The sequence below is a fragment of the Sorex araneus genome, chromosome 4, assembly GCF_027595985.1.
Source record: "Sorex araneus isolate mSorAra2 chromosome 4, mSorAra2.pri, whole genome shotgun sequence".
Classification (NCBI taxonomy): Eukaryota; Metazoa; Chordata; class Mammalia; order Eulipotyphla; family Soricidae; genus Sorex; species Sorex araneus.
In genome coordinates, this window is record NC_073305.1 from 211,180,289 (window position 1) to 211,196,637 (window position 16,349).

Sequence of the window (16,349 nt, forward strand, 5' to 3'; positions counted from 1 at the left end):
TTTGGGCCCTCCCAGGGCTTGGGGGATCCCCTAAGTGCAAAGCCGGTGCACGGGTGGGAGAGGCAGGAGGCGGGAAGGGCTCTGCCTCGCCAGGATCCTCTCCCTGGCCTAAAGGGGAAGGACCCTGAGACGGAGAGAGAGTGTCTGAGCAGAGCTCAGGAGGGGGGCCGGAGAGACGGAGCAGCGGGAAGGGCGCAGCCTCGCACACGGAGCCCTGGACACGCCAGACGGTCCCCAGGACCCCACCCGGAGTGATCCCTGAGCACCACCTCCCCAAAGCCCCAAACCCAAGTCAAACAGAAAGACTCCCGGCTGGAGGTCGCCTCCTTCTTTGGCTGGGGACGCAGCCGGGAGGTGGGGCTCCGGCCTTCTCTGCACGGGGGAAGACCCGGGTTCGATCCAATGAACTCCTAAGGCAGCGACTCCTGTGGAGTCTGACCCAGGGGGTCGGCGTCGTCTGTGACTCTGCACCCCCAAAGCTTGAGGAGCCTCTGTCTGCTCCAAGGTGAGGGTGCACGAGAGGAGAGCACTCACACTCGAGCAGGGACTGGACGAGGACAGAGCTCCAGCCCCCGCCTCCCCACCGGAAGGAAGAAAACCCCGCCAAGCTAAGCCGCATGCCCTTGGCCGTGACCAAGCCACACGATGATCTCAGGAGTCTGAGACAGTTCCGGTTTCAAAACCCAACTTTTCTTTCTTTCCTTTTTTTTTGGCTTGGTGGCAAAGTACTTAGGAGTTACTCCCAGCTCAGTGCTCCAGGGCTGCTCACAGTGCTTAGGAGTTATCCCAGCTCAGTGCTCCAGGGCTGCTCACAGTGCTTAGGAGTTACTCCCAGTTCAGTGCTCCAGGGTTGCTCGGGAACCATGGGGTGCTGGGGCTTGCTCCAGGGCTTCCCGCATGCACAGCCCTCACTCTGGCCCTCGCTACTCGATCCTGAGTCAGGAGGATTCGGCCAAGGTTTATTCTAGCCCCCAAACAGTCACAATGACAGCAACCATCCTTTGACGTGGGACCACGCATGGACGCCACCGTTTTCAAAACACACCCCCGCCTTTAAGTGCTCGGTAGGGAGCTAGGATCTCCCGGTTTCATAGGAGAAACCACAAAGGGAGAATGAAGTTCCGTCCCGGGGACCCCCAGAGTGAGGCCTTCCCCGGGGTCCGGTTCCTTGGCCTTTCTGGACCCAGCATCTCAGCTCCCCGAGGCCGGAGGGTCCACGGGGCCCCTGGGCCGGAATGAGCGGATGAATCTTTCCTGTGTGCTCCCGCGGGCCCGGGAATGAAGGGGTCCCCGACACACAGGAAAGGACCCCCAGGGGCCCTGCACCGCCTGCCTGGTCCCCAGGGCTGCCAGGGGCAGTGGGGCACGGCCGAGGGGGCACGGGGAGAAGTCCGGCTCTGATTCTCCAGCCCCCCAAGACTCCCCGCTGGGCAGAGACCACTCATGAATTCGCCTTAAAAAAAGCAACATCTTCGGCACACGGCAGACCCCTGAGCAGAACACAGGCCGGCAGAGACCACATTAGGAGCCCTCGGCACCCTCCCCCCCACGGGGTCCTGCTCCAGACCACTCCCGCTGCCACTCAGGCGAGCCCCAGGCCCACCACAGGGCGTCTGTCTGAGCCCGAGAGAGAGGAGGAGCTCAGAGGACACACACTTCCCTGGGAAGGGCCCTGTCATCGAAGCACTCCCTGGGGTGCCGGCAGTGCACTGCACACGCCCGGCCGGCGCCGACCCCCTGAGCCTTACCAGGGGTGAGCCCTGAGCACAGAGCCGGGAGTAGGTCCTGAGCACAGAGCCTAGAGTAAGCCCTGAGCACAGAGCCATGAGAGACCCCTGAGCACAGAATCAGGAGTGAGCCCTGAGCACAGAGCCAGACGGGATCCCTGAGCACAGAATCAGGCATGAACCCTGAGCACGGAGCCATGAGACCCCTGAGCCCAGAGCCAGGAGTGAGCCCTGAGCACAGAGCCATGAGAGACCCCTGAGCCCAGAGCCGGGAATGAGCCCTGAGCGCAGAGCTAGGAATCATCCCTGAGCACAGAATCAGGAGTGACCCCTGAGCACAGAGCCAGGAGCACTTGCCTGCACGTGCTCTAACATGCGGTGCTGGCCCTGCCACCCAGACCTCTCCCCCACCCCTGGGGGGCAAAGGACCGGAGGAGAGGCAGGACAGGGTGTGTCAGGACGGAAAAAGGTCTCCTGGGCCACGCGGGCAGTGGCGCTGAGCAGTAACCCCGGGAGCCCAGAGGCCTGGCACGGGGAGGGTTAACGCCGGGAGCACCCGCACAGGACAGGGCTATCTCTCCCCACAGGGGCGCCTGGGACCAAAATAAACCCAGGGCAGGCGGCTGGGCTGTGCAGGGCAGGGAGGCCCCTGCCGGGGGCACTTGTGAGGCCCAGACAGCTTCCTGGTGCCCAGCGGGGGGCTCAGGCTCAGCCAGCCCCAGCTGCTTCCTGCCTCGGCCCCCAGAGGGCCTGATCGGAGCTGGGGCCAGCGGCTAGGCCAAGGGTCGGCCTGATTCACTCTTGCGGTCTGCGATGCCCCCAGTGGGATTTTCACTCTTCTCTGGCAGAGACTCAGCCGCCAGAGCGAGACCCCGACTCAGGGGTCCTCGAAAGACCCCCCTGGGGTGCTCTCCACTACTGCCATCTCTACACACACACACACACAGCACCACCAAGACATATCTCTGATGTCCAAACACACACACACACACACACACACACACAGACAACAACACCAAGACATATGTCTGACGTCCCAACTTGACCTCTTAAAGTCCATACTTCTGTGGTGGTTTTGGGGTCACACCCGGCGATGCTCAGGGCTTACTCCTGGCTCTGCCCTTAGGAATCACTCCTGGCGGAGACCCCCGTAAGGGATGCCGGGGATCGGACAAGGCGAGCGCCCTACCCACTGTACTATAGCGCTAACCCCCTACAAGTCCATCCTTAAACGCTTGCTTTGGGTTCCTGTTGCTGTTTCGGAGGGTCACACCTGGCGGTGCTGGGGGCTTACTCCTGGCAGGGCTCCGGGGGACCATATGTGGTGCCGAAGACTGAGCCCGAGTCAGCCGGACCCACCGGACTAACGCTCCAGCCCCAGCTTCAGGTCTCACGGGTGCACCTTCCCCCAGGGGCCATCCTGTTGCATCTTCGGGTGCCACGAAAGGGGCTGGGGGCTCCTGCATCCAGAGGGTCGATGGGGTTTTCCGTGAAACTCCCTCCAACACAGGACGGGGCCCACAACACAGAACTCCTCAGCCCCAGGGGCCCCAGGGCCACGGCTGAGAGCCCCGACTCTCAGCGGTCCTTCTCTCCCTCTCACTGGCCTCTCCCAGTGTCCCCCCCCACCCCCGGCTCCATCTCGGCCCCCAGCATAATCGGGGTGGGGACTGCTACTGGGAAACGGATTTGCATGTGCAACCATCCTTAGCTCCTGCTCCAGACCCCAGGAACTGAAGACCTCTGCTTCCTCATGCCCCCGACCCTCACCCTCCCACCCCTGACAGCTTCTACAGCCACGGAGGGAGGCACTCAGGGGCGCACAAGCACCCCGCTCCGTTTCACACCTTTACATCGAGATCCTCCCCAGGAAGCCTCTGTCAAACTTTCAAACACTATTTGATTTTATTTTGGTTTGGGGCCTCACCCGGCAGTGCTAAGGGGCTTACCCTGGGTCGGTGCTCAGAGATCACTCCTAGCAGGGCTCTTGGGGACCATAGAGGGTGCCGGGGACTGGACCCAGTGTCTTACCCCCTATACTATCTCCTTTAAAAAAGAGGTGGGGGGGCTGGAACGATAGCACAGTGGGGAGGGCATTCGCCTTGCACGAGGCCAACGGGGTTCAATTCCCAGCATCCCAGAGGGTCCCCTGAGCACCGCCAGGAGTAATTCCTGAGTGCAGAGCCAGGAGTAAGCCCTGAGCATCACCGGGTGTGACCCAAAAAGCAAAAAATAGGGGTGGGGGGAGAAAAAGGAGCCCGAGTGATAGTGAAGCGGGCAGGGTGCCTGCCTTGCATGTGGCTGACCCAGGTTCCATCTCAGTACCCCATATGGTGCCCTGGGTCCCCCAAGAGTACCCCTGGGTGTAGGGCCGAGGAGCGTGTAAGTTCTGAGCACCACCATGTGCGGCCCAAATACCAAGAAACAAAATACACACACACACACACACACACACACACACACACACACACACACACACACACACGAAAACCAATCTAAATGTGTTTGTGGGGGTGGAGTGACAGTACAGCAGGAAGGGCAGAGCACTTGCCTCGCCCCCATCAGACTGAGAAATCTCACAGTGTCACGGGGCAGGGGAGTCACACCACCAGAATCCCGCCCTCCCCCTCCTCCATCTAGCAGCACGCGCCCAGGGGGGTCAGGGCTAGGGAGCCCCCACCGCACCCCGTTTCTCCCCGTGCCCGATGAGGCTGCTTATCCCATCGCTTCGTAAACGCCGAGGATCCCAACTCCCGCCCTGGCGCACGCGGCCACCTGGGCTGTCTGTGTCCTGTCCAGGCCCAGGGCTGGCCCCTCCCCGCCCCCAGCCTCCACTGGCCGGGCTCCCTGACCAGCAGCTGCCAGCTGGGGGAGTCGGGATTGGACGGCGCGAGAAGGGAGGAACCTGGGCACCCGCCAGCCCCACCTCGGGGACCAGCTGCTCCTGTCCAGGGCCTGAGCCGGGCGCTGGCCTGCAGCCCAGGGCCAGCACGGGACTCCAGATGGACGTCCACTCCCTGTCCTCACCAGTCAGCTTCACCGTCCCTCCGTCCTCACTGCCCTAACCGAACCTCGGCCCCTAACCACTACCTATAGCACCGTAGCACAGTTGTCCCGTTGTTCATGGATTTGCTCGAGCGGGCCCCAGTAACGTCTCCATTGTGAGACTTGTTGTTACTGTTTTTGGCATATGGAATACGCCACGGGGAGCTTGCCAGGCTCTGCCGTGTGGGTGAGATACTCTCGGTAGCTTGCCAGGCTCTTGGAGAGGGATGGGGAAATCAAACCTGGGCCAGTCACGTGGCAAAGCAAATGCCCTACCTCCAAATAACTTTTTATGAAGGGTTGGGGAGGGTTGGGATCCAACGTTGGGCTCGCTCCTGGCTCTGTGTTCTGGGATCACCCCTGGCAGTGCTCAGGAAACCGGATGTGGTACTGGGGATCAAACTAGGGTCGGCCCCACCCAAGGCAGGCGCCTGATCTCTATACTCTCACTCTCCAGCCCTTACTCAAGTATTTTTTTTTTTTTTTTTGCTTTTTGGGTCACACCTAGCAATGCACAGGGGTCACTCCTGGCTCATGCACTCAGGAATCACCCCTGGCGGTGCTCAGGGGACCATATGGGATGCTGGGAATCGAACCCGGGCCGGTCGCGTGCAAGGAAAACGCCCTACCCGCTGTGCTATCACTCTAGCCCCTCAAGTATCTTTTTTAATTCTCATATTTGGGGGACAACACCCAGCAGTGCTCAGTGCTCACACCTGCAGGTGCTCAGGGGGCCACGTGGGATGCCCGAGATGGAATCCAAGTGAACTACACGCAAAACAAGTGCCCTATCTGCCGTACCCTCTCACTGACCCTCAAAACACCTTTTTGAAAAACAGGAAAGGAATGTCGGCTTATGACCTTGGGAACAGCTTCCGAAGCCCCAGGACACACCTTGTCAAGTGCCTGACACCCTCGCACACCTCCGCCCAAGCACTGCTGACCCCCACAGCCCCCTGCTGTGTCTGCCTGGCCTCAGGGAACACACTCGATGACTTTCCAAGGAGCCCCTCCTGGCTCTCCGCCACGCTGGCACACCTCGTGGTTGGGGGGACTCTCGAGCCCACCTGCCCCATCAGGGGGACAGTCAGAGTCCAAGGGTTTGTGGGCTGGAGCGGCAGTACATCAAGGGACTTGCCTTGCACGTATCTGCCCCGGGTTCGATCCCCAGGGCCCAATAGTGAGCGCCCGAGTCCCGCCAGGAGAGCCAGGAGCAAGCCCTGAGCACCACTGGGCGTGGCTCAAGCTCAGCCAAAATCAGAAGCCAAGAGTTTGCCTTGCTTCTGTCTATTCCTCTGCTTTGTTCCTCATTCTTCTTTTTTTTTTTTTTTGGTGTTTTTGGATCACACCCAGCGATGCTCAGGGGTTACTCCCGGCTCTGCACTCAGGAATTACTCCTGGCGGTGCTTGGGGGACCCTACGGGACGCTGGGGATCGAACCTGGGTCGGCCGCACGCAAGGCAAACACCCTCCTGCTATACTATCACTCCAGCCCTTTTTCTCGTCTGTTTTTAATCCCCCTGCCTCCCTCGGTGCCCCGTTGCCGTGGCAGGCTGCACTCCAGCCGCTTCCCACCCCGCGGCCGGCTCTCTGCTGGCCGAGGTGTCTGATCCCAGCAGCACACAAGCACTGGTGGCGGTGGGCAGCTTGAGACCACTGCGGTGCTCTCTCGGGCTCCCCAGTAGCCACCGCGGATCTTGCATCTTTTTACTAGCAGTGCTCACTGGAAGGAAAGGGGTGCTGGGGAGGGGGGCTAGGGGGAGTCACACCCTTTTGAGTGTCTGGCCCTGAACTGCTCTCAGCGCCAGGGAATACAGGCAGCAGAGCTGTCGGGAGCCCGTGCCACATGTGGGGCACCTGGGTTTAAACTCGTGACCAGATGCTGCAGGGCAGGTGCGCTGAGTTCTCGTGTGAGTCCTCAAGGCCCCCTGTGCTGTGGTTCCAAAGCTTCTAACCCAAGGAGGCTTCTGACAGGAGACCCCGACTGCGGCATCTCTCGCTGAAACACCAACCCTCCCGTGGGCAGCAGATTAAAGTATCAAACTCCTGGGGCTGGAGGGAGAGCAGGGCTGGTAGGGACGTGTCTTGGACGGGGTCAATCTGGTTTGATTCCCGCCCTACTCGCTATACTGTAGGTCCAGCCCCCAATTTTCTTCTTTTCTTTCTTTTGTTTCGCTTTTTGGGTCACACCTGGCGATGCACAGGGGCTACTCCTGGCTCTGCACTCAGGAATCACTCCTGGCGGTGCTCAGGGGACCATATGGGATGCTGGGAATCAAACCTGGGTCGGCCGCGTGCAAGGCAAACAACCTACCTGCTGTGCTATCTCTCCAGCCCCTCTTCTTTTCTTTTTTTGGGGGGTGGGTGGCGAAACATCTGGGCCCCCGAGGCACGGCCAGGGATGATCCCTGAGCATGGAGCCAGGAGAAAGCCCTGAGAGGGCCCACCTGTTGTCCAAGAACCAACTACATCTAGGGCACTGTCATCACATTGCTCATGGATTTGCTCGAGCAGGCACCAGTAACGTCTCCACTGTGAGACTTGTTGCTACTGTTTTTGGCATATTGAATACGCCACGGGGAGCTTGCCAGGCTCTGCCGTGTGGGCGGGATACTCTCGGTAGCTTGCCGGGCTCTCCGAGAGGCACAGAGGAATCAAACCCTGGTCGGCCGTGTGCAAGGCAGACGCCCTACCCGCTGTGCTATCGCTCCAGTCCACCAAATACATACACATCATAAATACAAACTCTTGTTTGGTATTGGGGACTCACCTGGCGGTGCTCAGGGGCCATTCACACCTGCAAGCTTGGGGCTAGACCCGGGTCTGCCGCGTGCCAGGCAAAAGCACCCTGCCTGCAGTGCAATCGCTCCAGCCCCTGATGAAACTCCCTTCTGAGCAAACCAACCCCCGGATCCTCGGGCGGCCCGTTTGCTCTCCAGGCTTTGCTCCTGCCCCACTTGGCTCTGCTCTCCAGAGCGGTCCAGCTCCTGCCTCTGGAGTTTCCTGCCCCAAAGCTGTCCCCCTGGGGAGCCCGATGCTCCCACCACCGCACACTCTAAACAAACACCCCAGCCCCCCACAACGACCCACCCTCGTTATTTATAACCGGGTGTGGGGGGGGATCAGCTTGGATCCACTAAAACAAAACAAAAGAAGCCCCAGGGTTCTGGAAGCCAGCGCCCAGCAGGGACTTGACACAATGGGACATGTCCTGCCTCCTCTGAACCTCAGTTTCCCCTGGAGGTCACGGGGACCGACCACAACACGCCATGTTCCTGCAGGCTGTCCCAACTTAAGGGGGTACAGATGCCCGAGCTGCCCAGGGGCGGCCGTGCCAAAGGCACAATGAGCCTGTGTGGACGGTCCAGGCTGCGGCCAGGGCCGGAGAGAGGACGGTACCGCGGGGGGGCGGGGGGGGGGGGCGCTTGCCTCGCAGCCGGCTGACCCGGGTTCGATCCCCAGCACCCCCACCGGGTCCCCCGATTGCGCCCGCCTGCCGACCCCCGCCAGGAGTGACCCCTGAGTGCTGAGCCGGGAGTCGGCCCCTAGTACTGCTGGGTGTGGCCCCCAAGACAAAAAAAAAGAGAAATTTAAAGGAAGGCTCCAGTTTTGCAAACGGGCTCGCGGCCCCAGAGGCTGACTACGGGGCTGCTGCGGGCTCCCCCGCCCCCGGCCCAGGGTCCCTGTCGCCGGCTCGAAACCGGGGTGTATAATGCACTCGGGGTGGTCAGCGCGGGGACTGGCCAAGGGGCAAGGCCGGATGGGACGCGCGCCGGGGGCGAGGTCCGTGCACCGCGGCTCAGGCCGGCCCCGGAAGGTCCCGGGGTGCGGGCGGGGGTGGGGGCCGCGGGGCCACCAGCCTCCCCCGAGGGTCCGCGGAGGGCGGCGCGGCCTCACGTGCGGCGCTGGACCCGCGCCAGGGGCGGCCCCCGGTACTCACTGAGCCACAGCTCCAGCGCCGCCGCCGCGGGCGGGCCCGGGGCGCCCTCGGCCGCCTCGGCCCCCGCCGCCACCGCCGTCGCTGCCATGCCCGGCCCGGCTGCTCGCCGCCCGCGTCCACCCCCGCGGCCGCCGCCGTCTGGCGCGCTCCGGGGCTGCCGACGCGGCAGGCACGGGGCGGCACGTGACCCGCGGGGCGGGGCGGGCGCGGGCCACGCCCACCCGGAGACCACGCCTCCTCTTGCGCCCCGGGCGGGCGGGGGGCGACGCAGGAACCCTCCCCCCGCACCCCACCTCCACCCCACCCCACAACGCACATACTCCTCTCCCGGCCCATCCGCGCAGGGCGGAAGCCTTTGCCCATCCTCCGGACCTGTGAAAGTGGATTCGCCAGATAACAGAAGGCCAAGCCCATTTCATCTTGAACTTCAGATAAACAAGGATCAATTGTTTTAGCATCTTTTTAAAAATATATATATATATATTTTTTCTTTTTGGGTCACACCCAGCGATGCTCAGGGGTTACTCCTGGCTTTGCACTCAGGAATTACTCCTGGCGGTGCTTGGGGGACCATATGGGATGCCGGGGATCAAACCCGGGTCGGCCGCATGCAAGGCAAACGCCCTACCCGCTGTGTTATCGCTCCGGCCCTTAAAAAAATATTTTATTTTGCGGGGCTGGAGCAATAGCACAGCAGGTAGGGCATTTGCCTTGCATGTGGCCGACCTCAGTTCAATTCCCAGCATCCTATATGGTCCCCTGAGCACCGCCAGGGGTTGTTCCTGAGTGTAAAGCCAGGAGTAAGCTCTGTGCATGGCCAGGTGTGATCCAAAAAGAAAAAAAAATTTTTTTTGGGTTTGGGGGCCAAACACATCAGTGCTCAGGGCTGACTCCTGGCCTGGGCCGGGGACTGGGGGACCCAGTGGAGCGCCCTGCGGTGCTTAGAGAGGCTTACTCCTTGCTCTTCTAGTGGTCTGGGCTTCGGGACCATAAGGGGTGCCTGGGATTGAACCTGGGTCAGCCACTTGCAAGGCAAGCATCCTATCTACTGTACTCTCTCTCTACAACCTCTCCTTTAAAAAAAAATTTTTTTAATATCTGGGGTTGGAGCAATAGCACAGCAGGTAGGGCGTTTGCCTTTCACGCAGCTAACCCGGGTTCGATTCCCAGCATCCCATATGGTCCCCCAAGCACCACCAGGAGTAATTCCTGAGTGCATGAGCTGCGAGTAACCCCTGTGCATTGCCGGGTGTGACCACCCCCCAAAAAAAGCAAAAATAAATCTTTAATTTTTTTATTTTATAAAGCAGTTCACAATACCTTATTACATTTAATATTCAAACACCAATCCCACCATCATTACACCTTCCCACCACCCATATTTCAGATGTTTCCATCACCAACCCTAATCCCTGCCCTAAAGCAGAACTGAAATAATATATTTTGTATTGTTTGTTATGAAAAACTGCTGAAACTGCTACAAAAAAGTATCCTTAGAGGAAAGAGCAAAAGTATCCTTAGAGGAAAGAGTGTGGAGATTGTTGTATTTCACCCAAGGGCTATTAAGCCCTTCTATAAGAGATCTCTAATGTGTTGAGCCTTGTGTGCTTTATAAATATATATATATATATATTTATATATATACATATATCTGTAAAAAAAAAGTATATTTCCCTCTAAGATTGGTTGTCTCCCTACTTTGAACCCTATCAAATGTGGTGTGATAATCTTGGAATATGGGTAGGGTGTGTGGTTTAAAGTTTTGCATGGCTGTAAATGTGGCCACGCACTCCAGGAATATGTTCACTCATGGGTGAGGCTCTGCCCAAGCTTGTGGAGAGCGGCTGTGAGCATGGCAGCGGCTGAGTTCTGAGGGTTTTCGGCTGCTGGGGCTGGGTCCCTTGGGACAGGAAGAGGGGTGCCCCAAGTGAAACCGCGGGGCAGCATGGTTATCCAGCCCCTCTTTTATTTTTTTGGGTTTTTTTTTTTTCTTTTTGTGTCACACCCAGCGATGCTCAGGGGTTACTCCTGGCTTTGCATTCAGGAATTACTCCTGGCAGTGCTTGGGGGACCATATGGGATGCCGGGGATTGAACCCGGGTCGGCAGCTTGCAAGGCAAACGCCCTACCCGCTGTGCTATCGATCCGGCCCCCCAGGCCCTCTTTTAAGCATTTGTTTTTCCTTCTGGTTTTTGGGCCACACACAGCAATGCTCAGGAGTTACTTGTTGCATGAACGTTCGTGCAGTCAGAGGTGCTGAGACAAGGAACACAGAAGAAATGTATGTCATGGAGGGTCCAGGTTCTCTCTGACTCTGTGACAAAAGTAGAGAGCCCTGAAATCTCTTTTTATTACCATCCTACAGTTCACAGGGCTCAGTACAGTGAGGTCATCAACAAAGGAGTTATGGGAAGATCATGCAAAGTTCCTCTGCATACGGAAAACAAACAAGGTAGCATCTGCATACTGGCAACAAACAGGCTAAGTACCTAGGATCTGCATATTGACAACAGGCTAAGTACCGAGGATCAGCATACTGACAACAAACAGGCTAAGTAGCACCAGGGATCTGTGAGAAAAGGAAGACTGACAATTTCGGTATAATTTAGGAAATTATTTACTAAGGCAGCCAAAAGAAGATGTTCAGCCTCATTCGAACCAGTCAGGACACATGAGAAATCTCGCCCATTTTCATGGGTCCCTATGTTCCTGCCCTTGTGTGCAGCAGTTTATGTGGGCTCATCCTGGTAGCTCAGTCTGACCCCAACATCTCCCCCTTTTTGTTTATGACGGATTTTAACCATCCCAACAATTTAAGCTGCCTTTCCCTTTGGGATTTTGAGGGCCCAGGTTCTCTCTGACTCTGTGACATACATTTTTTTCGTGTTCCTTGTCTCAGCGCCTTCGACTGCGCAAATATTCATGCAACAGTTACTCCTGACAGTGCTCAGGGATAACCCCTGACAGTGCTCCAGGATCCATATGGGACGCTGTAGATGGAACTTGGATCTTCCATGTGCAAGGCAAACCCACTGTACTATAGCTCTGTCCCCTCCCTCTTTTAGCTTTTTTTTTTTTTTTTTTTGCTTTTTGGGTCACACCTGGCAAGGCAATGCACAGGGGTTACTCCTGGCTCTACACTCAGGAATTACTCCTGGCGGTGCTCAGGGGACCCTATGGGATGCTGGGAATCGAACCCCGGGTTGGCCACATGCAAGGCAAATGCCCCACCCACTGTGCTATTGCTCCAGCTCCTCTTTTAGCATTTTATCGTTTTTTTCCTTTCTTTTTTGTTTTTTTGTTTTTTTTTTTCTTTTAGCATTTTAAAGGCTAACAAAAGTCTTCCCAGACCACTGCCTCTAAGAAGACAGGCTGGTTTCTCTACTCTGCTTTTGTTCACAACACACAACAATGAACTGGATATTGACTTATTTTACTAAAGAATAATCCCTCCCCCGCAAAAAAAATCATATTTCCCATATATTATGTAGTCACTTTATACTAAATATTTCATCCTTCCAAGGGCACGAGCACCATCTTCTCTGAGCATTAGCACTGAGCAGGAGGCTGTGAGCACTATTCAAAGGGAGATTGGGGGCCAGAGCGATAGTACAGCGGGTAGGGCGTTTGCCTTGTATGTGGCCCACCCAGGTTTAATCTTCGTCATCCCATATGGTCCCCCGAGCACCGCCAGGAATGATTCCTGAGTGTGGAGCCAGGAGAAGACCCTGAGCATCGCTGGGTGTGACCCAAGAAGCTAAATAAATAAATGCTAGACAGCTGTTTCTTACGGATCTGGGGCTTCGCAGACCCAGTGCCCGGTGGCAGGCGCCCACAGCCTGGCTTGCAGGGGACCGACCCCCTGCTGCATGTATACTAGCAGGGTACAAAAGGCTTGTCTCTGCCCCTTAACCAGCCGCTCACCTACCAGAGGAGCCCTCCGCCCTCCTGGGTTTGTCCTGAGCAAATTGCTTCCAAAATTCCAAAATGGCATCGAGTCAGGGCTAGTGCTTCCATATGGGAATTGTATTCTGTAGCGGAGATGGTTTGGTTGAATTTGCTGTCGGGCCACACAGGGCAGAGCTGGGGGTTGTTCTTGTGATGCTACGGGGACAAGGCAATGCTGGGATCAAACCCAGGGCTCCCCCACGAAAAGCATGTGGTCCAGCCACTGAGCAAACCTCCCAGGCATCATTTACAATTTGAAAATTTGACATGTGGGGCTGGAGTGATAGCACAGCGGGTAGGGCATTTGCCTTGTACGAGGCCAATCCGGGTCTGATTCCCAGCATCCCATATGGTCCCCTGAGCACCGCCAGGAGTAATCCCTGAGTGTACAGCGAGAAGAAATCCCTGTGTATCACCGGGTGTGACCCAAAACGAATTTTTTTTTATTTGACATGTATGTGTGTCAGTGATTTTTCAAACTATCAGATGTCAGCAACAGTTTTTTTTTTTCCTTTGGCCACACCTGGAGGTGCTCAGGGCTTAGTCCTGGTTCTGTGTTCAGGAATCATTCCTGGCAGGACTTGAGCGACCATATATGGACAGGGATCAAACCTATACCAGCTATGTGCCAGGCATGGCAACTATTCTCTGATTTTCTTTCTTTTTATTTATTTATTTATTTATTTTTTGGTGTTTGGGTCACACCCAGCAGTGTTCTGGAATTTCTTCCAGCTCTATGCTCAAGAATCACTTCTGGCGGGGCTCAGGGAATGATGTGGTGCCAGGGCTCAAACCCAAGCCTCCTACATGGAAACCATGAACTTGGCCCTTTGAGCATCTCTCTGATCCAGGTTCTGAGAGATATCTGAAGATATTTGCCTTGCACATGGCTGACTGGATTCAATCTCCAGCATCCCATATGGTTCCTTAGGCACTGCCAGGAGCGAATGCAAACAAAACCCAGTTCTATATTATCTGAAGACTTGTTACAGATAATGCAGAATGCATTTCAGATAACGTTAGTCTGGGATGAGGCCCCCAAATCTCTTTGTTTTGTTTTGGGGCCACACCCAGACATGCTCACAGGTTACTCCTGACAGTGACCAGGGGGCCCTTAGGGATGCTGTGGATCGCTGCATGCATAGTAAGTGTCCTACTCGATCTACGCTTTAAAGTCTTACTAGGACCACAGCGATAGTACGATGGGTAGGGCGTTTGCCTTGCACGCGGCCGACCCATGTTCTATCCCCAGCATCCCATAGGGCCCCCTAAGCACCGCCAGGAGTGATGATTCCTGAGTGCAGAGCCAGGAGTAACCCCTGAGCATTGCCGGGTTTGACCCAAAAAAGCAAAAAATAAAAAATACATAAAAAGTTGTGGTATAGAGGCTGGAGTGATAGCACAGCAGGTAGGGCGTTTGCCTTGCACGTGGCCGACCCGGGTTTGAATCCCAGCATCCCATATGGTCCTTTGAGCACCGCCAGGAGTAATTCCTGAGTGCATGAGCCAGGAATGACTCCTGTGCACTGCCAGGTGTGACCCCGACCCCCCCAAAAAAAAAGTTGTGGTGTATTCGATATGCCATTAACAACACATTAACAACAAGCCTCACAATGGAGACGTTACCGGTGCCCGCTTGAGGAAATTGATGAGCAACAGGATGACAGAGACAGTGACGATTCATGTCTAGGAGCTGTTGCTGCTGCCCTTCCCCCCCGACACCCTCCCAACTGGAAGGTTATATGAGCTGCGTGAGCCTTGAGGTAGTGGTCCAGGTGCTTGGTGGAGAATTAGGAGCAGCCTGCAGACAAAACGATTGATGACTGCAGCGCAGTGTCTTCCTCAGCCCTTCTTTCCAGCCGGGGAGCCCTTCCTGCGCACGCCTCCTCTTCCCCCGGGACTCCCTGTGTGGTCCGTGGCCTGTCCCCCCTTCTGGATGAGGCGTGGTCAGAGGCAGGCGTCCCGTCCACCTCATGCAACTTCCAACCCTGATGAGGAGCAAACTGATTTCTCCGCCAGCACATTCCCGAACATTCCCGAACGCCTGACGGAAGTTTACAGTACTCCAACTCCATCTTTCTTTTCCCTTTTTGCTTTGTGCTTGGGCCACCCCCCAAGTGGGGAGCGGTGCTAGGGGCTATTCTCAGTGGTGGGCTCGGGGACTGTTCCCAGCAGTTCCCAGCTCTGGAAAACACATGGAGACTGGAAATGAACCCCGCATGTGCTCAGCTGGTCAAGTTATCCGCCCCCTCAAACCCAGCTTCCCCCTTTGCGTACCTCTGTGTGTTCTTTCCCAAAAAACCGCCAAACTCTTCCCTCTGTTCCCTGTCAAAATGTCTCAGTGTGGTGCTGGAGTGATAGCACAGCGGGTAGGGCGTTTGCCTTGCACGAGGCCGACCCAGGTTCGATTCCCAGCATCCCATATGGTCCCCTGAGCACCTGAGCACCGCCAGGAGTAATTCCTGAGTGTAGAGCCAGAAGTGACCCCTGTGCATCGCCGGGTGTGACCCAAAAAGCAAAACAAAACCGAAATATGTCTCAGTGTGTGGCCAGTTAGCAAATGTGAAAAAGGCAAATGCACAAAAACAAAAACCAAGAATGAATGATGGGCACAGCTCATCAGCAGAGCAACTGTTGCATACACATAAAGTTTCTTCCCTACAGTACAAAAAAGAAAAAGATTCATACACACACACACACATACACACACACGCACACACACACACTGGGCATATAGTACACGAAGGTACTTGCCTTACAGCTGACCTGGATTCAATTTCTAGCCACCACCTATAGTCCCCCAAGGACCATTGGGAGTGATCCCTGAGCAGAGCCAGAAGCAAGCCCCGAGTATTCGGCAGGTGTGCCCCACAGGAGATAAAGCACTTCCCTTGCACGCAGCCAACGCAGGTTCAATTCCTGGCATCCATGAGCATTGCCGGCTCAAACCCTAAAAAAATCCCTAAAAAAAAGTATAACCTAAATCCCCCAAACAGGGGTCAGAGTGATAGTACAATAAGTAGGGCCTTTACCTTGCACATGGCCAACCCAAGTTCGATCTCCAGCATCCCATATAATCCCCTGATCACCCCCAGGAGTAATTCCTGAGTGTAGAGCCAGGAGTAACCCCAACCCCGGAGCATCGCCAAGTTGACCCAGAAAGCAAAACAAAAACAAACAAAAAACCAAACCCCCCTAATCTTAAGGTCTTGCGCTTTGCCCCTCATAGAGAGACACGGCTCAGGTCTTCACTAGGCGAATGGCTGCTTTACTCAGATAGCCTTGATGCCTGGCACTGCCCGGCCCCACTGGTATAACTTTTGGGAGCAGAGGGGCAAATGGGGAAGTGGGAGAGAGGGAGGGTGTTGGGGGGTCGCTGGGGGCAGCGGAGAGTGAGCAGAGGCCCCCTCTGGACAGGGCTGCAGTTGCCCAGCCAGGGGAGTGAGGGGGAGACCGGGGTGTTTCCCTGAGTCCTGGAGGCCTGGGCAGCTCCCCGGAGCCTGTCCTGACACTCGCCCCGACAGGTAAGTTGCTCTGTCCTGTTAGCTGGTTGCCATCTGGGTGGTGACTGGCCCCATTACTGTGTGTGTGTGTGTGTGTGTGTGTGTGTGTGTGTGTGTGTTGCCATCTGGGTGGTGACCACCCCGTTAGCTGGTTGCCATCTGGGTGGTGACTGGCCCCATTACTCT

At 56.6% G+C, this 16,349-nt stretch overlaps 1 protein-coding gene across 2 annotated transcripts in view; it reads right to left on the bottom strand.

Annotated features, from left to right (window-relative positions):
* Window positions 1-8,840, bottom strand: part of GGA2 (golgi associated, gamma adaptin ear containing, ARF binding protein 2) — a 29,094-nt gene extending 20,254 nt beyond the window's left edge. The window contains exon 1 of one of the 2 annotated variants that reach the window (XM_055136600.1): window positions 8,713-8,840. In XM_055136600.1, the coding sequence (XP_054992575.1) occupies window positions 8,713-8,800 (88 nt within the window). In that variant the 5' untranslated portion in view covers window positions 8,801-8,840. The remainder of the gene's footprint in view (window positions 1-8,712) is intronic. The other variant, XM_055136601.1, reaches the window with a different exon arrangement.
* Window positions 8,841-16,349: the final 7,509 nt, after the last annotated feature.